Source organism: Stegodyphus dumicola, chromosome 4 (assembly GCF_044657685.1).
Source record: "Stegodyphus dumicola isolate Sdum_Otavi_A_Nest chromosome 4, ASM4465768v1".
In the NCBI taxonomy this organism is placed as follows: domain Eukaryota; kingdom Metazoa; phylum Arthropoda; class Arachnida; order Araneae; family Eresidae; genus Stegodyphus; species Stegodyphus dumicola.
Genome location: NC_140771.1, coordinates 70,947,234 through 70,969,844, shown reverse-complemented (window position 1 = coordinate 70,969,844; position 22,611 = coordinate 70,947,234). Strand labels below are relative to the sequence as shown.

General features: G+C 33.8%; 2 protein-coding genes across 2 annotated transcripts in view; one reads left to right on the top strand and one right to left on the bottom strand.

The window, feature by feature from the left end:
- LOC118201077 (oxysterol-binding protein-related protein 2-like) overlaps positions 1–22,611 on the top strand; it is a 325,620-nt gene that overhangs the window by 207,826 nt on the left and 95,183 nt on the right. Inside the window, exon 4 of the mRNA XM_085815069.1 lies at positions 7,419–7,516. Within this exon, the coding sequence (XP_085671195.1) occupies positions 7,419–7,516 (98 nt within the window). The remainder of the gene's footprint in view (positions 1–7,418; positions 7,517–22,611) is intronic.
- Positions 1–22,611, bottom strand: part of fray (oxidative stress responsive kinase frayed) — a 384,455-nt gene that overhangs the window by 360,997 nt on the left and 847 nt on the right. The window lies entirely within an intron of this gene.

The following is a 22,611-nucleotide window of genomic DNA, read 5'->3' as shown; positions in this document are numbered from 1 at the left end:
CAAAGCTATGCGCTTTGCCATTTAATTCCTGATTTAGAGACTTTAATTTTTATTTTTCAGGTTTATGCAGTTCAACAGTTTAAATTTATTGTTTGAACCCCCTTGGGACTTCAAGGCTGGGGGTATGTTCGATGTTATGCAAATTGTATTTCTTTCTTTGTACCGAGGAGCGGCGCAGACGCAAATTTGTTAGGTTTTTAAAGCTCGCGTTTAGAGCTTTGAGGTTGCCGTGAATTACTGGAGTTTCAACTAGGCAGAGGTTCTTCTGAGTTTGTGTTGGTAAGCAGCTACTGAGTTCGGAGTTGGCAGTGTGGTCTTCGCCGTTCCTCAACTAACTTACTTTGAAAGTCAATAAAGAAGTTAACGGTCAACGTATGATTCTGAGGTTTTTTGGGTTCTATACTGAAGTAATATCAAGTCAATTTACAGTCCACTATTTTTAACAACGGAACGTACAGATATTAATTGGTAACAATAATCAGAGTAACGTGCGTAGATTTGCAGGATTATAATTTCGTAAGTGAAACAGAACTCTCCTCTTCATTTTCTTGTGAAAAACGACGAAGGGAAATTATCCATTAATCTAGCTCATGTTCCGTTAAACTGTAGTGGCCCAGTTAGTGCATGAGAAATAATTATTTTTTATTTCATATATTTGTTCATATATTTAATTATTTTATAAAATTAACTTTAATATTTTGTTAATATTCATATTTATATTTCTTTTATGCTGAATGGCAATAAGTAGTTCATATTTATATTTAAATTTCTCTATGCTGAATGGCAACTAGTTCTAGTTCTGATTCATGATTGCGAGGTTTTGGTTTCAAAACGTTGCTCGTAGCGTCGCATTTCGATAGCTGGAAAATAAAATGCAATAACTTAGCTATTTGTTTATAATTCATGCTGTTACTAGTCATAAATTAATTTTAAACATTAGTAGCCAAGGCTACATCGTGGTGACCCTGATTAATTTTCGAAATGTCAACAAATGACTCTTCTGAAACTGCTATGAAAGATACGATGCAGTCACCGGAGCTTCATAAGGTGAGTGTAAAAATACCTCCTTTTTGGATTGATAAACCGGAAATATGGTTTTTTCAAGTTGAAGCTCAGTTCAAAATTAGTAATATCGTTTCAGAAGAAACGAAATTTAATTATTTAGTTTCACAGCTTGAACCTAAGTTCGTCGAAAATATTTGGGACATTGTAACGAACGATAGTGCCACAAAATATTCGGATGCTAAAATTAGGTTATTACATTTATTCAAAGAAAGTGAAAATGTACGGATTAAACGTTTGATTACTGGTATCGAACTTGGAGACATGAAACCAAGCCAACTTTTGCAGAAGTTGAGATCAGTTGCTACTACAGATGTGTCTGAAAATCTAATCAAAACTTTATGGCTGGAGAAGCTACCTGACTCCATAAAAAATATATTATTAGTCAGTGATGAAGATGTAACCAAGTTAGCGTCTATGGCAGATAAAATTAGTGATATGAATCGGAAACCAGAAGTATTTAGTACTAATGCTCCTTCCGTTCCCGCAAATGATTTGTTGCAAAGAATTACCTTTCTTGAACAAAAAATTGATCAAATAACCATTCGCTCAAGACGCAGGGACTCGGATTTACGTAATTCACGTTCACGATCTCGAAGCCGATCTCGTAAACGATATGACCCTACTGGCAAATTTTGTTTTTATCACTTTCGTTTTGGAGCAAAATGCATTTCAGAGAAATGCAAGCCTCCGTGTGCTTGGGTAAAAAACGATTTCAAAAACCAGGAAAACTCGAATCTGCAGTAGGTTCAGCGGCAAACGCTGCTGCAGAAAATATGAAGGATTGTCGCAAATTTCGTTTATTCGTTCGTGACCGAAGATCAAATTTGCACTTTCTTATTGATAGCGGAGCTGACGTAAGCATAATTCCTGCTACTTCACAGAATAAATGTAAAACTGAATATAAACTGTATGCAGCTAACGGCACACATATTTCCACTTATGGCATAAAAACGCTAACTCTTGATTTGGGATTACGTCGTGATTTTTAGTTTCCATTCATAATTGCTGGTGTCACAAAAGGTATTTTAGGAGCTGACTTTCTTCACAAATATAAATTGCTTATCGATATAAATAAGAAAAAATTAATTGATGGCGTAACACAGCTTTGTGTCCAGTGTGATGTCGCTGCTATTTCCAGTGAGTACTCAGTAACCACATTAAATAAATCCATAAAAATTTTCGATTTACTGTCGAAATATCCCGAAATTTCTAAACCTAACCTTTTTCCTACACAAATTAAACATGGTGTTACACATTTTATTACGACTGATGGTCAACCCGTTTATTCAAAGGCACGACAGTTCGATCCAAAACGCTTAGCTATAGCTAAAGAGGAATTTAAATTTATGCTTGACAATGGAATAATTCGTCCATCAAACTCCCAGTGGTCAAGCCCCTTGCACCTTGTTACGAAAAAGGATGATTCATATCGTCCTTGCGGAGACTACCGACGATTGAATGCTCAGACGATACCTGATCGATACCCAATTCCTCGCATTGAAGATTTTCATCATATTTTAAGAGTTATAAATATTTTTTCTAAAATTGATTTATTCAAAGCTTATTTTCAAATTCCCATTGCAGAAGAAGACAAATGTAAAACGGCTATCATCACTCCTTTCGGTTTATACGAATTTAATGTAATGAGTTTCGGTTTAAAAAATGCTCCTGCAACGTTCCAAAGATTTATTCACGAAGTCTTTAGAGGATTATAATTCGTTTTTCCCTATTTAGACGATATACTCATTGCATCCAGTACCCATGAAGAACATGAAAATCACCTTAAATTAGTTTTCGAAAAATTACATACATTTGGGTTAAGAATTAATGTTTCAAAATCTGTCTTTGCTGTTCCCCAAATCGAGTTTCTAGGCTACCTAATTACACCTAAGGGTTCCCGTCCTTTGCCAGAAAGAGTTCAAGCTATTACTAACTACAAACGACCAGAAACAATTCATGAACTTAGAACCTTTCTTGGAATACTTAATTTTTATCGTCGTTATATAAAGGATGCAGCGAAGAATCAAGCATTGTTACATGCGTATTTCAAGGGAGCTAAAAAGAGGGACAAACGTAAAATCGAATGGACTGAAGAAGCTGAAAAACAGTTTGAAACGTGCAAGAATGACCTGGTGAACACGGCACTATTGTCTTTTCCCAATTCTGAACTACCTCTGGCTTTATTTACAGATGCTTCAGATACTGCGATTGGCTCAGTGTTGCAACAATATGAAAACTCTTCGTGGAAGCCAATAGCATTTTTTTCTAAAAAATTAAGTGATACTCAGCAAAAATATAGCACCTATGATAGAGAACTATTAAGCATATATCTTTCAGTTAGACACTTTAAGCATTATCTAGAAGGAAGTTGGTGTTGGTGTATTTAATTATGGCAAAGCACACGAGGGCTATCTGCCTAAGGGGAGGAATGCCTTTCGTGGAGGACTTTCTAAGGGAAACTGGCTCGTATACACGTTACACATGGGGAAAACCACGAAAACGCCCATGCATCCAGCCCGTTCGCGGGATTCGAACCTCGGACCGAACTACCAGTGTTCAGCGACTTTACCGCTCGGCCGCTGGTGGGCCTAGAAGGAAGAGTATTTACAATTTATACAGATCACAAGCCCTTAATATTCGCCTTTCGTCAAAACCTTGACAAAGCAACACCTAGACAGGCTCGCCAACTTCAATACATCTCCCAGTTTTTGACTGATATCAAATATGTAAAAGGTGAGAATAATATTGTGGCGGATACATTATCTAGAGTTAATGAAATTTCATCGATAGATTATGATAAAATAGCTGATGAACAAACTCAAGATGAAGAACTGAAGAGTTTGCAAACCACTACTTCCTTGAATTTCAAGCAATGTTCTCTACCTTCGGGGAAATATTTGTGGTGTGATACATCAACTAAACATGTTCGGCCGTATATTCCTCAGGCTTTCAGAAAACACGTCTTTCAACGAATTCATGGTTTATCACATCCAGGAATAAAATCGACTATGAAATTAATGACATCAAAATTCATTTGGCCTAACATAAAAAAAGATGTACAGTTGTGGACAAGAACCTGCATTCCTTGCCAAAAAGCTAAAATCAGTCGGCACACCAAAACAAAATTAGGTGAGTTTGAAGTACCACCAGGAAGATTTTCTGTCATCCATATCGATCTCATAGGACCACTTCCACCATCTAAAGGGAATATTTATTGTCTTACTTGCATAGATAGATTTTTGAATTGGATGGAAGCAATTCCTTTAGAAAATATTTCCGCTGAGAACGTCGCAAGAGCCTTTTATAGCAACTGGATTGCGCGTTTCGGAACGCCAAGTAAACTCATTAGTGATCGTGGATCCCAATTTAAAAGTGATACATTACGAGCTTTGTCCAAAATCTGTGGCATCAATTTACAACACACTACTGCCTACCACCCCTCGTGTAATGGCAAAGTTGAGCGCCTTCATCGAACATTAAAAACAGCATTAAAAGCCCACAACAACATATCTTGGACGGACACGTTACCAACAGTACTTTTGGGTTTGCGTACTGCTATTCAAGAAGATACCAATCATTCTATTGCGCAAGTAGTTTATGGCCAGAGTCTCAGACTTCCTGGAGAGTTTTTCAGCGAACCAAGTATCCAGACAGCATCGGAGACTTTTGCTAATAAACTCCAGAAACAGATGGAAGTTGTTGGACCGAGACTAATTCGTAAAAATTCATCTGAACAGATATTTGTCCATAAAGACTTAACAACTTGTTCTTATGTGTTTCAGCGAATAGATCGGGTAAAAAAACCTTTGGAACCTCCTTATGAAGGACCATTTCCTGTTATTGATCGCAAGGACAAATATTTTACTATTATCATAAAAGGAAAACATGTTAATGTATCCCTGGATCGCTTGAAACCAGCATATATTTTAGCTGAGGAAAATTCTCATTTGATACAACCTAACTACACTAATTTGCAGAGACCGGACTCAAATTCGGATGTGAATCAAAAACATTCTCGCACAGGCAGAACTATTCGTTTACCTGTTAGATTCAAGGACTGACTAAATTATTTTGATAGTGGTTAACACTGCCATACTAGTTACTACCTATTTCTCCATCTTCGTAACGTAACTTAGTTACTGGTGGGGGAGTAGTGTAGTGGCCCAGTTAGTGCATGAGAAATAATTATTTTTTATTTCATATATTTGTTCCTATATTTAATTATTTTATAAAATTAACTTTAATATTTTGTTAATATTCATATTTATATTTCTTTTATGCTGAATGGCAATAAGTAGTTCATATTTATATTTAAATTTCTTTATGCTGAATGGCAACTAGTTCTAGTTCTGATTCATGATTGCGAGGTTTTGGTTTCAAAACGTTGCTCGTAGCGTCACATTTCGATAGCTGGAAAATAAAATGCAATAACTTAGCTATTTGTTTATAATTCATGCTGTTACTAGTCATAAATTAATTTTAAACATTAGTAGCCAAGGCTACCAAACCACCGGGAAAAACAGAAGAATTCCCATGCCATGATTCTTTCCGGAGAAAAATGAAAATTCTGATGAAATATTTAGTACTCAAAATTCTAAATTTTGTTCTATCCAAACAACAAAGTAGGCTTATAAGAAAAATCTAAACGAGGAATCGTGCAAAATTATAAGCTTGTGTTTTTCCGAGCAAAGGAATATTAAAAAAGTTCTCATAAACGGTTCTAAAGTTATAAAATTGTTTGAAACATGGGTGTTTAGGAGCAAATTCTAATTTGATCATTATCTTCGCCTTTTCTTTTCCTCATTAAAATTATACAGCTGTACAGTGACAAAATTTATATACAAAACTGTTAAAATTTTGCTTAAATACTTGTGTTTTAAATTGATTCGCGTTCAATCTTCTAGAAAAATAAAAAAATATATAACTTTTAATTCAGTAGTCGCACTTTGCAAAGATAATTGAACTATATAAGACAACTTTTAAGTCGTCGGGTAAATGACAGAAATTAAGCTTCATTTAAATTAACTACTTACAAAATTATTCTAAAATGATATATTTTTATGACCTTACATAATTATTAATTGAAAACATACACAGACTCATTATATCACGAATAATTTCTCGAACATCTATTTGATATAAGACATTTGAAGAATTGAATCACTATGAGAAATGGGCCCAATAATTAATCATTATTTGCTTATCTATTTGCTACATTTTTATTTCATTTTTTTCGTGTTTTACCTTCTGGCAACAAAAGAGCATAGACAGATGAAAAGCAAGTTGCACCTAATAAACAGTTGCCAACCATAAATATAAAATTTAAAAGCCAAAAATCTACTCCCCACACAAATTAAAATCCATTTTACTTTATTATAGACATAGCGTAAATTTTAAATATGTTCAAATTTCTTTACATTTACTAAATGCAACAGGATTACCGTTTAACATTATAACAACACCTCTATGTAATAAAATCATTTTTTAAAGCAAAACTTTCGCCGCAACTACAATAATAATTTCCGGAGAATCCATATCTACTTTTTCTCCTCCTATCATATGATTTCCAGTAAAGCAAAAAAGCACAGAAACGATTCTTACCTCACGCTGAAATAATAACCTTTCTCGCCTCTAATAACCTGTCAACGCGTAGAACATTAAAGGGAACATTTATATTATACAGACAAGAATGACAAGTCTTTGGCAGCCTTCCTGTTTGCCAGCTCAAAGAACGAGTCCTGGGAACAGCTTCAGAAGTGCAAAAAACTTCTGACGACATAAAATATCAAGGCATTCGTGGGCAATAAACTAAAACCACCATTTAAGAAGATGACATTATTACGTAAGAAGATCCGTTCTTTGTTCTTTGTGCTTCAAGGACTGCTGATGCATGATCCGTGGAAGGTTATTGTCACCTTCCAGGGTAATGGGCACAAACTTAATCTTTACATTTTAAGTATACATTAAACGGCTCTGAAATCATTCTAAAAATGTAACCTCTGTTAAAAAAAGGAGCGTTTAGATGGCTCTAACATCATGCTTCGAAGTTGTTTAATGGACATGTTATTAAATTTCACATAACATTTTACTACAATCTGTAAATGTGCCAGTGTTCATTTAAACGTGAATAGTTCTCTTCAGTGTTTTTAGATTCTCAAAATTAAGTATTCTGAAATATAATAGATTATTAACACCTGGAAATGAAATCCAAACATTTTATACCAACTACTTTATGAATCATAATGCTAATAATGATATGAAAAATTAATTTACGGAAATCAGTAATGTTCTCATAGAACACATAGTTATATTTACAAACCATTTAACTGAATGTTCTTTTGTTTCATTTTCAGTATGTTGCAGCATTTGCAGTTTCTGCTTTAGCGTCTAATTGGGAAAGACTCAACAAGCCTTTTAACCCACTTCTCGGCGAAACGTACGAGCTAAGCAGGTAAGTCATTACACTTTTTGACCTCATTTACTCGTAATTATGTTCAAAGTTTGTAATTAAAAGTAAATAAAAGCAAGTTAAGTGTAATTAAAAGAAATCGATATAAGATTATCTGTGATAGATATATAATTTAAATACGTAGGAAAACAAAACTACACCAATAAATAAAACTATGAAAGAATACTAAAATTTGCGTTCAGTTTAAAATAAAATACTTCATGCTACTCTTTTTCACTAAATAACTCTTTCAGACCACCCCTCTCCGTTTTCTCTATAGATAACAAATTGCTCATTTACAAGACCCTTTTGCGTCTCATACTCTCTTACGCCTGCCCTGTTTGGGGATATGCAAGCTTTACAAATGTAAAGAAAATCCAAGTTTTGCAAAATGTAACACTCCGAGAAATGGCGAACTGTCGTTGGTTTATTAGAAACACGGCAGTTCACGGGGAGCTCGAAATTCCTACCATTTACGCCTACTTTGCTCTGCTTGCAGAAAAGTTCTATAACAATATACCTAATGTAAACAATAATACCATCCCAGTGCTAAACTATGATTTTAATGATGTAGCAAATAGCAAACGGCCGCTTGCGGTCCTCAGATACCTTCAATAGTTAATTTACTAAAATTAAATACTCCTGTACACCCTCTTTTACTGATTGTGTTTGTTTTCGGTGTTGTTTTGCTGTAAATATTGTATATATCTTATATATTTCCCACTATGCATTATTTAAATATAATAATATTTAAATAATACATAGTGGGAAATATATAAGATATATACAATATATCGTTATGTAAACTACTATTGGGCACACATGTGAACTCTTAAGCTTCAGTGAGGCTTAGGCATTTATTTTTTCTCTCTACATGCCATTGCTTATCCATGCGCACTACCTTCGTCAGCCTGCACTGCAGGGATACTCTCTGTCGGACTCTCACATCGTACTCCCCCAGCTTATCACTATTCTGAACTTTCCATTTGTTTTCGTATTTCGCAATTCCATAAAATCGAAAGTCGGAAGCATTATGCCGGGATAGCGTCATAACGCGGGGACCCATATTGCGAAAAACTCTTCGAGTTCCTGAGCCGACCACCCCTCAACCAATGGTGAAATTCCAGTATTCCGTCCACTTTTTCCCATTCTATCTTGTTAGATCATCCAGGTCCTGACAAGCACAGCGTACAGCGATGCAGGCTGCCGCATAGTGTGCCTGGATTTCAGTCCCAGTAAAAGTTTTAATATTTTTAAATATATACTATCTATGCAGCATGGAGGCACCTAATTCTATGAATATATTAGAGAGCTGAAAGCTCTCCCGAGAGATTTAGTAACGTCACTCTGCCTTCCTATTCATTCCTTCTGCGAAAATTCAAATAGCTTCAGAATTCAAATAGCTTCAAATTAGAATCAATCAGATATCAGAATCAGGACGATCAGAAAGATATTGTTCATTTTGTCATATTATTGACACAAAAAATATACGTTTTCCTAGACCATCCTCTGTATACGTATTTTTTCTGTATTATTAAATAATAATACATGGATCCATTTATCACTATTTTTAATAGATTAACTATTATTTGATGACAGACGGATGGATCTATCATCAATTATATGATTTCGGATGAATGGATCAATTAATATTTGATAGCGAAAGATGACGGATGGATGGATGGATCCATCACTACTTGAAGATAGATGAACGGATAGATCATCATTATTTGATAACGGATGTATGAACGAATAGATCCATTATTATTTGATAATGGATGGAGCCATAATTACTTGATGATGCATAGATAGATGGATCCATCATTATTTGAAGACGGATGGGTAAATATACCCATCATTATTTGATGACAGAAGTATTAATGGGTGGATCCATTACTGTTTGATAACGGATAGATTAATGGATGGATGGATCCATCACTAGTTAAATAAATCTATTATTATCCTAATGTAATCACTGATGAATAAATCTATTATTATCCTAATGAGGGATGGAGATATCATTACTTGATGAAGAGATGGACCCATCATTACTTAAAGATGGATGGGTAAATATACCCATAATTATTTGATGGCAGAAGGTTTAATGGGTGGATCCATTATTGTTTGATGACGAATGAATGAATGGATAGATGGATCCATCACTAGTTGATGACGGATGAATGAATGGATCTATTAATATCCTAATGAGAGTTGGAGATATTATTACTTGATGAGAGATGGATCCATCATTATTTGATAACTGACGGATGGATGGATAGATTCATCATCAACTGATGACGGACGGATGGGTGGATGGATAGGGAAATGCATTGTGTAAAAACAGCAATGTGGCAAACCTTTCGCTATGTGGAAAAACGGTGGTATCTAAACCAACAAATTTTGAACGCATAAAAGCAACTTGAAAATGTGAATCCCGAAGCTCAAATTTGGAATTTTATATTTTAAATGAATTTTACAGACCCTCTATTAACAAATTATCTAATTATATTCAATATGTTGCCACTCGGCAATGCGTACAGTATTTGTTTCACATTTTATCAACAAACTCAGTGATATGAAAGAAACGTGTCGCCACTGCCTGAAATAAAATGTTTCAATCTGCTACGCTCCAAACTGTTGCCTTTCCGCAAAGTGTAAACTATTATTTTTGCTTTAAAATTTAAATTGCTCTTGTTAATTATTAGCAAATTAGGAAATTTAAGAGAAATAAACGCAATTCATCCCTGCTATTATTAATTACTAGCTGAATCCGTAAAATGGCTCTGAATTCATTCTATACTTTTTGTATTTGTAATTACTCTTTTAGATGACAAAAAAAAAAAAAATATCATTAAAGGTAAGGGAAGTTTGTAGGCAAGTGCAACAGTATGACACCTTGAAGATAATTAACAGTGTAATATGAGAAGTACAGTAGCCACCGCTTATTAAACTCACTAATTATTAAAATCAGCATTTTGTTGCATTTCAACTTCCAGGAACAAAAACGTTGGTCAGGACCGAAACTTTGATCCAAAAATTTTAATAGAAAATTTTCAAAAATTTCAAAATTGCTTAATTACATTAATTTTAGTAGTATTAATTTTAACATTAATTTGTAATTATTAGTTTAGGTATTAATTATTTGTTACTATCTTACTAGATATATTTAAAACTGACGTCAAAATTTGAGTTTCTTAAATCACCTTCTATAAACTCAGCTGCTTAATAAACTCAAATGTGATCGAAACGGAAGATATTTTAATAAGCGGCTGGTACTGTATATGTAAAATGCCCTAAAATCAGTAAACTAAAAATTGATCTAAAAAATGCCATTTTTAAAAAAAATTCTATTCTTACTTGAAATGCTGAGAAATTTAGCTACACTGGCAGTAGAAATGTCAGCGGGATTTTTCTCACTTGTCTAACAGTAACATTAGTTTTAGAACATTAAACCGGAACAATTCCACGAATTTTGTGGCAAAGAGCTCAGGTTTGCATCTGCAGTTGGCATAGGCATTGTATGCTGTAGATAGTGCGACTTCGTCAGCGCCGCAGATGTTTTTCAAGAATTCTCTAGCGGGCGAATCAATAGGTATGCAGCTCTGTTCCCCTGCCATCGAACCATGGATGTAGGAATAGAGGAAGATTCCTTTCTCCTACCAAGGCCGACGCTGTGCTGCCGGGGTTTGGCAACACCTCCTAACAAAAGGAGAGTTAGAAGTCTGCTAGGAGTATGCAGCTAGGAGCATGGAGAGCATCCTTTCTCACCTCCATGGCTAGAAGCATGGAGGTGGCTGGCTAGGAGCATGGAAGTGGCTTTGGTAGCTAAGGGGGATGTGGTACTTTAAATCCAGAACACGTTGCCTTGACAGCGGTTTGGTAGTACTTCTACATACGACAATTCCACTTAAATCGAAAAGCAGGGATACTTCCGCCCAAAAGAAACATACATTGCTGGATAGATAACAGCAATTTGTATAGTTTACTGGCATTTCCGCACAAATTACACCTTGGTTATCTTTGATAACTTGCAACAGCGATTTTGATTATGAATTCGTTTTATAAAATTTTAAGCTGCTGGACTACGAAAATATAGATTTATAACAAAATGTTTATGTTATATGTAAAGATTATATTTAACAAAATATTTATATTCTTTAATGTTAAATACATTAAAGAACCTTTAAAATACCAAAATATCGCAAAAATACAACACACGTTAAAGCTCAATTTTCTTATAACTAACTGGTTGTAAGCATGGAAATTTTTACACGATGTCCTTGGTAATGTATTTGCTACTTTTCTTTTATGTTTGAAATATCAAAATGTTTTAAATAAAATAAATATTTTGTCATACACATAGTATTGTAATTTGCAATTTTTTAAGAATTTAGAGGAGAGGCATATTGCTCATTTTAAACTCACTTAGAGTTTATGTAATTGAAAAATAATCACTTTGGGTTTATATACCTTAACTCAAAAATAAAATTACCTCGAATTTCTGGTTATGGGTTGGTTTATTTGATTACGGCAATGTTATCTGTCTAAGGGTAGGGATGCCTTATTGGGGGCACTTTCTAAGGGAAACTGACTCGTATACGCGCTATACATGGGGAGAACCACAAAAACTTTCATGCAGCCATTCGCTGGAATTCGAGCCCCGGACTGAACTACCAGTTTTCAAGGACTTTACCACTCGGCGGCTGGTGGGTTTCCTCGAAATTCTGTAATCTTTGTTAAAATTAATAAATATATAGATAGATATGCTAATAAGTTAACTTAACCATCATTTGTAACCATACGTTTGTGTAAAATTGTATTCAGTAACATTTGCCAATTCAACGGAAGTACCATGTGCCGTCAAAATGATATGTGAACGTACCACATCATCTTAACAGCTTATTAAGAATTTGAAAAAGTGTGATCCGAGGAGGTGTATGGATCCGAGGAGGTCCTTCCTATATTTCACCGTAAGATGTCCTATCACGAATGGTCCTCTTACTGATTCTAGATTTTTTAAGTTTTTCCCACATAAATCTTTTCCTCTCGGACATTCGAGAGTCATGCAATGTTTGAACATATAAACTTATTTGCGCAAAAATACTGTAAATAATTCAGCATCTCTGCTTCATTTGTATTCAAAACTTATCTTGTTCCATGGTCAGTAATTAACAGAACTGTTAGGGAAAAATTTCAAATTGAATTTTTCTCCCTCCCCCTTTTTTTTTTTCTTAATTTTATCTAACTACATGTTTAATTGATGACTAAATACAATAAAAAATTATGAAAGAAAAATCTTTGATATTCAATACATATACTGTCGAATGAAATGTACCCAAATTCTATATTTTAATGTAATCCCTAATAAAAGCAGGAGAGATTGAATTGTCTTCTGTTAATTTTAAAACAATTTTTTCAAGACTTGAAAAAAGAATCATAAGTCTTATTGATATTTCAATACATTTTGCATATTGTTAATTTTTTGGATTTCCTTGAAAATTATAAATTTCAGATATTTGTGAATTCGGATCAATTACTTGTTTTAACCGTTTCAAAAAAGGAAGCAATGTTGGTATGCAAAGTAAGGCAATCAAGATCGTGATTTGATGACAATGAGGATAATGTTTAAATGGAAAATAAATAGTTGTTATTAATTATATTATCAGAGAACTATTAAACCGGGTAAAATTGCTAAGAAAGGTACTGAATGCTCTGTCAAAATATAATTACTATAAAATTTGAATTTGATGATGAATGTATCCAAAAACATGTTTTAAGTCAAAACGTTTCAGCTTGATGTTTGTAATTCAGCGCATAACTCAGGTTAAGTTTTTTTTTTTTAAAAAAAACAGGGTAAAGCATACAAGGCTATCTGTCTAAGGGCAGAGAATTTTCGACGGAAAACTTACGTTTTGAATAAAAAGTTTACCTATTAAAAGTAATGCATTTAATTTTCATTCAATTTATATTTAGACATATTTCCTATGTAAAAATCCTGATATATCCTAAATTATTTTAAAATGCTTACTCAAAAACATAGTGACATTTCCAAACAATGATCAGGCTTTGTTTTCTTTTATTTAAAATAAAATGCTAAAGAATGATTATTATAGGAGTTACATTATTATTAGAGAAGTTAGAATCAGCGTAATATTGCCCTTTTTGCACTTACATATAAATTTGCAAGTTCTGTACTTCTACAGTTCAAAAAAGAAGTTCTGTATTTAAACCTTTGAATATTACCTTGATTCTTGTGTCTTTAACTCCTTTAATAATGGTCAGAGACGTTACAGCATATTTCTTTTGATCTGGATAGCAGAGAAACATTGAAATACAGTATCGATGTGCACTGCCTCATTTCTGTACAATATATATTACACCCACAGCATTTGTGTTTTAGTAATAACTCCTTGAGTGGCACGGCCGGCTTTATCCGATCAGGAGAATTTTTATCACTTAGTATATATTAGCTTATAATTTTAAATATTTTGCTTCTTTACTTTCTTTAATGATGTAAATATCATCTTAATGAATGGAAGTTTAAGCAAAGAGAGACTAAAATAAGTAATTGAGAAACTTAGTTGATAAGTATGATTTAAATATAAGTCTTCATAGGCAGAACCAAAACGCTGTGCCACTCAGAAACAGTGTTATAATAATAACAATAGTATTTTTTGTAATAACGGATTAATTATTTCCCTTTTATTTCTTATTGGAAAAGTTCTTTTGGTATACGTTCAGAGATCTGGATCGAATTAATGACGTATATACCGAGGTACCATTATACCTGTTTTGTCAGACAAGTGACAGATAACTGCCATATGTAAATTCTAAAACTGTGAATTTCAGCTCTATGAATGATGACTGATGTGCAGTTAATTTCAATTTTATTTTTTGTCTTTTTTTTAATCTAGAAAGAATGCAGAATTTGAGGACTAGATTGAGGAACACTGATCTAAGGGTGTCACAAAAGGTTGCTGCCAAACTTAACAAGCTGGGCTGTCATATCTTGACAAAAAAGATATGCATAGGAACTTGTGTTCGAAAATGCGAACGACGACCGCTAGAGGGCAATGTTCGAAGGTTTATGGGAGAGTGAGGAAGTGTGAGCATTTCAGGCGAAGGTGCTGCAGGAGAAAGAAGAATCGGTTTACTAACTCAGTTCTTTATAGACATTTCGTGGAAAGAGTGTTGTCGCATCTAATAGTTGACGTTCCAGCAGCTACACGCCGAAACATCTGGTTTCAGCGTGATGAAACTCCCACGCATTTAGCGGCATTATCTAGGAATGCCTCCATAGGACATATATTGATCATCACTGGATTGGCAAAGGCGGTCCAGTCGCATGGCCACCGCGATTCCCCGATCTGACACCCCTGGATTTATGCCTGTGGGGATATATGAACTCCATGGTGTACGAGGTGATCGTAAATCTCGTTGCCAGGATCGCGAAAGCGGCAGCACATGTGCGTGACCCATCTGCCCATTTTGAACAGGCCTGTGAATCCCTGCGTCGACGTTATGAAGCATCCACTTTGGCGAGTGGAAGGAATTTTGAACATTTTCTATGATTTAATTATGTTCATTAAAAAGTGTCATATTTATACCTCTTTCGACATCCTTTCTTCCTTCCCCTCTACGCTTGCTAACATTGCCCTCTAGCGGTCCCGTTCGTATTTTCGCACGCAAATTTCTATGCAAATCTTGTTTGTCATGATATGACAGACCAGTAAATTAAGTTTGGCAACGACATTTTGAGACACCTTGTATATCATACAAGTTTTTTTTTTCTTTCTGTTGTAGACCACCTACTTACTAAAACGCTCATCTGCCACAAATACTTTTCATTCAATTGAAATAATTTGGTTATTGAACACATATCGAATATTATGCAACTAAAGCGCTTTAATATTGTCGAATTTTAAAATTTTTATATTATCACGTTATTAGCCATGTTAAGTAATTTCTTGTAGAGAGGAATTTAGTCCAAAAGATATGTATCCTCGATTGTCAAAATTTACGTAGGGAATAATTGTAAACATATATTCAAAGTTCCCTATTAAGTGCCAAATCTGCAGGCTTTTATAAAACAGCTAACTTATTAAACTCATAGTAACTTGTTAAGAGCCCAACACATATTACCAACTAAGAATAATAACATCGAGAAAATGTCGAATAACTCAGAGTTCTCTCCATTTTATTGAAAAGAACCTTTATGGTATATGTCTGGTAACGAACGATTAACAAAATTCTGAAGAATATCTAAACAAGATTTGTTGAGAATCCGGAAACTATGTCCCGTATCGATTTACAACGAAATTTATAATTTTCGTTGACGCTTCGGTATTCCAATAACTCAGGCAAAATTACCTTTTGACTGCTTCAGCCAGCATTATAATTTAAATAATTATTCCGTTTATTTGTAAGCTTCACATTAGCGAAATGTTTATCTCGTAGGTCAGTCAGCATTAAGTCTTAATGTACAAAGACGATATATATAGATTTCACCAGATTTTTACTTCCTTGTAGGAAGTAAAGGAAGTAGTATTGTAATTCCGAAAAAATTTCGAGTGCCAATATTTCAATAGAAATCACCATTTTGACCTTCTCCGAATCCATTTTGACAATTTTTTGCTTGACATCTTTACGTACAGACAGAATAAAGGACTCTATTCTAAAACGAATTCTAAAGTGGATTTTTTCGTGACGTCTGTACGTACGTATATATCCAAGGACCTATTCTGTTAAATTCTTCTTTAAACGTAAATTCTCAGTCAGTTCTCCTAAAATAACCTTTTCAATTAGCCGTTTTGTTAAATTTATCTGTAAACGTGTATTGAAATGGTATAAAGCGCTACTGAGCAGTAGGTAAAAACATTCTGCTGGCATAAATTTCCTTTCCTCATGCAAATTTTGATCAATATGCATGCATCACTACATTAACACGGAGTTAGCCGATGTGCATTTTGTCCTCGTACCTGCCATAAAACGGATCACCTACTCAAAGGAAGTACGCAGGAATCGTCTCGGTACCTCCATTCAGTAGCTTTTCTGTCTTATAGGTAGCCCCATAAATAAAATGCTTATTGAAGAGCTTAAATAACATTCATGTAACGAAGCATACCGCTCGAAATTCGCACGAAAAATGACGATTTACGCTAACACAATGCTACCGCTCAGCAGCGCCATGTGCATTCTCAACGCGCCTTTTATGTGTACATATTCCAATACAAAATCATCTGCCGATTTCGGTCTCCTCGACATCATTATATTTTGTCAGATATATTTTAATCACCTTGTATGCATTTGAAAAAAAAAAAGTTTTTTATTTCCTGTTCTCTTTCCTCCTATCCTTCCTCACAATAACTGATATGTCCTCAGTTAAAGGTACTAACCTCATAAAAATTAGTTTAAAATAAACATAAATTGAAGAAAATAAATATAATGAGTGTCCTAATAATGAAGTCTTTCGCAAAGTTTCATTTCATTAACCAAAAAAAAAAATTGCTTTTAGACTAAAATCATCTTTTCTTCTTTTCAAATGATAACTTTAAAAAACGCATGAGGAGAATTCAGATTTTTTTGCAGGAAAATTCATTTGCAAAAATTAGAATTAAAATTTTTATGTATCTGAAAAGATATCGAAAAGTGAAAACTAACTAAAAAAATTAATTATAGAGAAAGTAATTATATTACCATTAAAAGACTAACATTCAATATAAATCGTATTTTGATATTTAAGTGGGCAGTTTAAAACTAGCAATTTTTCAATTAATTCTTTCGCCACTTTGCTTTTCTTATTTTCTGTCTGTTGGATTTGATTCAAAGAATTTAAAAAAATGTTCAATTTTCTTGTAATGAAGTAATAAAATAAAAAAGTGATTTCTTGCTAAAGCAAGAAGTTGGAAAATTAATTAGTTCTTTCTCAATAATTTAAATTTTTGCTGATAAATGTTTTCCTTTGGGAAAACCACTAATTAATGAATTTTTTACATGTACTTGCTGTATAATGTAGCGCAAGGACTTTGAATATTTGCATTTCTTATACGTCATGCTTGAAGTGATTTGTAATTTCTAACGCATAAATTGATTTAATTATTTTTCAAAAAAATATAAGGACAAAATTTCTTTGCAAATAACAGACGAAGATGGGCTCTAGTGAGAAACATATAATAAGAGCATATGTCCTTGCTTTTTAATGAATGGATTTAAATTATTTTGAAACTTTGTTTGAACAGACTACACGCAATCTGCATTGAAAAGAAAGAATTTTATTATTTCACTTTTAGTCCAAAGACAAGGATTTTGATATGGGACCTTTTGCTAAATCATCTTTAGACAAATACTTTTCCTTTCACCTTTTGTCATTGTAAATCATAAACATGCAGGAAATGAAATATTTCTAATACATAATAACACAGTAAACTGGTGCTAAAATGTTAAGGGTTTACTGAGCCATATTTTATTTTAGAGCTTAAGTCATGTTACTTGGATGTGGAAAAGCTCATGACGGCTATTTTCCTAAGGGATGGCATGCCTTCGTGGAGGACTTTCTAAGAGCACATAATTTATACAGAGTGTGCATACACATTTTTGAATGATTTGGGGGCCCTTAAATTAATGCTTACTGAACTATAAGTCTGTGTCATAATTTTTATGTTAGAAGGGCTTTTCGTAAAAATTTCCAGGACTATTGATTTCCACTGTTCTTCCAATACTTTCCAAAGTCTCTTAAGTGTGATGGGTTTGCACTTAGAAAGAGCTATTTTCAAGCAAGGTTTAATAGTCCTGAAGTGAAACGTCGGGGAAATTTGAGAGAATACGTTGAAAAGGTATATAAACAATAATTGTAACAGTCTTCATATTTTCAAGAAATGTAGTGGTAAATCTTCGAAGTATGATTTGCTGCTCTGTCTGGATGAAGTTTCATTCTTTTGTCATTTTTCATTCGTCAAACCATTACCTTAAAAGTCACTGGAATAAAGAAACGGGATTTCTTCTGTAAATACCGGATTTAAAACTTTCCCCAGATAGTACGTTGATTTTAACATTTTATTTCACTCTCCTTATTTTTAATTTCTCACTGTGCGAGGATCCTGCGATAATCATAAACCCCTAACAGAGACTTTCTTTGCATTGGCGGAAATGCATTTATACATTTTTTTTCTCTTCATTTTCGATAATAAATAGTTTTTTTTTTTTTTTTTTTTTGGTTGCAGTCTTTTAGATAAAACCATGTTTCATCAAGGGTCACAATGTATTTTTATTTGTCTCCTGCTAAATAGTTTTCGTACAAAATTCTTCAAATTGTTCTACATTGAGCCACATGCTTTGCAAAAATCTGGTGAACATTATGTTTCTTACCTTTTGGAGTTGTACATCTTGCTTATTATTTTGTCTGCTACAGATGTGTTTAAAGACTTTGCATTTCTCTTGTTACCAACAATTTAACTTTAGAGACGTTAGAAATAATACATACTTTTAAGGTAATTGTTTGACGTCTTCTTCCCGTTTTGAAGTAATGCCTGAGGTTTTTTTCCCCTTTCCGATTAATATTGTTGCTTATTTTGCCCTTAGAAATTTTAATACCATGCAGTTCACAACGTTTGCGGATAATGTAATTGAAATAATTTTCTTTGGTAAGCGCAGAGACATATCCTTCAAGCGACAACTTGTTTACATGCGACATTTTCAAAGAAGAATAAAAATAGTGAACGATATTTCTCATTTCAACTAATTGTTGCCACAATTTTTTATTTCAAAACATTTACTTTTTTAAAACTATTTATCGAAATTTTTCTAAAAATATGTAAATAACCTCTGTATTTACTGTAAGCATAGATAAAAATCAGGAAAGGCCTGCCGCTTTTTGTGGGTTTGAATCCAGTTCGAATTACCAGTATTAAAAGGTCTGCAAGATTCCCACTACCAACACAGCTTTTGTTTCAAAACAGCGTAATTTCCTTAAATTTAGCCAATTATGTTGAAGGTAGTGCAATTACACCCAACTTTCCTTTTATTTCTCATATTTTACAATTCTGCATAATCTTCAGCAACTTTTTACAAATTTCCTTAAATGTGTTCGATACGTTTGCTATTAACCAGTATCATTTCGGAAATTATTCGGCGGGAAATTTTTCTTTGTTAATTTTTCATTTAAATTTGTTCCTAAAGTGAACCCTACGCACCCCCAGGGGTCCCCGGTACCATTCAGGGGTCTGCGGAAAATTAAAATTGATTTGGGGGGGGTCCCTGAACAACGTCAAAGGGTCCGCGCAAATTTTAATATAAAATAATAACATTATGATCCATTTTTATTATTATAGAAATTTAAATAAATAAAATAGTAGTGATTTTTACGTCCTGTGTAAAATATAAAAATAGGTGGGAGCTTAAAATACAGTATGTTACTTAAGTACTGAGCGTTATGTTAACACCTTACCTTTTGTGAATGAACATTGACAAAACTTATTTCCACTGATTTGTCACTTATAGTAACAGTAGTGTGTATAACTTGTTTTAATGTTATTACTAAAACTTAGTTATTGTTCAGTTTACTTCAATAAATTTAAACTTAATAAAATTAAGTAAATTATTTCATCAGCACGCTAACAACAAAATAATAATAAAATAAGAATTTTAAAAAACTGAGATAATCTCTCAAAAACGAAAATGAAGAAAAATCCACTGGCACATGCCTATTATTTTAATAGTTCTAGATGGCGCCAGCTACTTAAGTTAATAACAAGCATGGCACAGTGCGAGACAGACGGCCGAAGACATGTTTATACAGGAATGGCAATAACGCCGCTACATGCACTAACTTGTCCACAATATCAGACAGACAGAGTGTATGACTCTTTTATAAAATCGTACATCCAATCAACAATGTAGTTCTACGTTATGTTTATAGGGAAGTGTATAAACAAATTTTCCCAGTCTTAGACAAAAAAAAAAAAGTTTTGTTATGTTAGTTACAATTTTTGGCACAGTTGCATTTTTTGTATTGTTATGCAGATAGTGTACTTTTGTTCCGTAATTATATTTAAATAAAATTAATCTCTTTTGAAAAAAATTATATATCACATCTTTCAGTATAGTAATCCCTTAACTTACTATTTTTTAATTAGAAACTTAAATAGAAAACGTAAATTTTTTTAATACACATATTTTTTTGAAGAAGTTAATTATTGGGAATTATATTTTATTCAAAAATTATATGAAATTTTATCCTTACGTCAAATAATTAATTCAAAAGAGCTTTACTGCAGCATTCCATTGCAAAATTTAATAATAATTAATAGTGGTTTGCTGCAAATAAAACATTTGATATTGTTACATTTTTCTTTTCTGATACCAGTTGTTGCATTATTTTCTTCTTTTACGTTCATACGGGGTTTGTGTGGATTTGGAGTGAATAATGACGACAGCACTTGGTGAAGTATCGAAATACACTTTATTTACAAATATTCATCAGGACAGCCTCCAAAACACTTTTACAGTCGTCGGAGATCTACTATAAACACGGTGGCACAATCAGCGACACAGCCTACACACTATCAGGCTATAACGGTCGAGACAGCTTCACTTCACTTCAAGCATCAGAGTACAGCTCCCGGCTCTGCTCGGCCGTTTTCGGAACTGCACGTACTCTCAAGACTCTCCACTCTAAAACTCGCGATGTACTCGACGACACACAGAGCACAGCTCCCGACTCTTCGGTTCACTGGAGCTTCGGCACTCGCTGGCCGGATTAATTCGATCTTCTCCGCACGGACTAACTATATGAGACACACTAACTCGCCCTCTCGACGAGGCACTCACTGACTGCGGACCAGCAGAGTTTATATAGCTTTCGACTTGTGTTCGAGAACATTCTGGGCTAAATCGATAAGAATTCGTTCCAGAAGGTTCTCCATCCGTCCATGGCATATCGCCAATTTTGTCGCCAGATGGGCGATTTCTCGCCAAATTTGGCAACCCTGCCTTCCTTCTACCTATTTTATGGTAACCCTAAAATGGCAAGGGAAGGCAGGGTTGCCACATTTGCTAAAAATACATGCGAATGTATTTTTAGTACACTGTGTCATTCATTGGCATCACTTGGTGGCAAAAAATCTTAGTGAATGTTTACATGGATCACTAGATTATGTCATTAGAGCTGTCAATAAAATCAAAAGGTATGCCTTCAATGAGAGATTTTTTGCTCAACTTTGTTTGGAAAATGACGAAGACTATACTACTGACGAAGACGTTTACTACTTCATAAAGTGTATGCTGGTTATCTAAAAGTGCATGTTTATATCGATTTTATGCGCGCTTTGATTCAGTGTTGGAATTCCTGGAAAGCAAAGAAAATGATTTGCGACACAATTTAATTAACTCAAAAATTGACATAGACTATATGACTGATTTATTTGCCAAATTTAAGGAAACTAATTTTAAACTACAAGGTGACCAATTAAATTTAATCAAAACTAAGAGCGTAATATCCGCATTTGTTGCAAAATTTTTCTGTACAAACAAAACTTGGAAAGAGGAGAATGTTCTCAGTTTCCAAATCTTTCGAAATTGGAAAATAGAGATGAAGATTTACTTGTTTGCTGTCAACACCTAACGGCTCTTCATGCAGACCTGAACCAAAGATCTGAAGACATTCTTCACTTGGATATTTCATACTGGATGTGGACAAACTCAGATCCTAAACGCAGATGAATACGTACTAATACAGGAGCAGCTTTTAGAAATATCCTCAAATAAGGAACTTAAACCAGTGTTTGAACAAGGCTACCACAAATTCTGGGTACAAAAACAGATTCCAATTTTATATCCTGCATTATGGGTTATTGTACAGAAGTTGTTGACTGCTTTCCCGTCTTTCTATTTGGTAGGATGTGGATTCAGTGCCGTTATGAACTTCATCACACACACACACACCAAAAAAAGAGGAAAAAAAAAAAAAAAAAAACGACTAGAAATTAGTGCTCGTGGGGATTTGCGATTGTTACTCACAAATATAGAGCCGCACATAAATATACTCATAACATCTCATCAAATTCAATTAAGTCATTTTATTTTAGACAAAAGTTATAATTTCA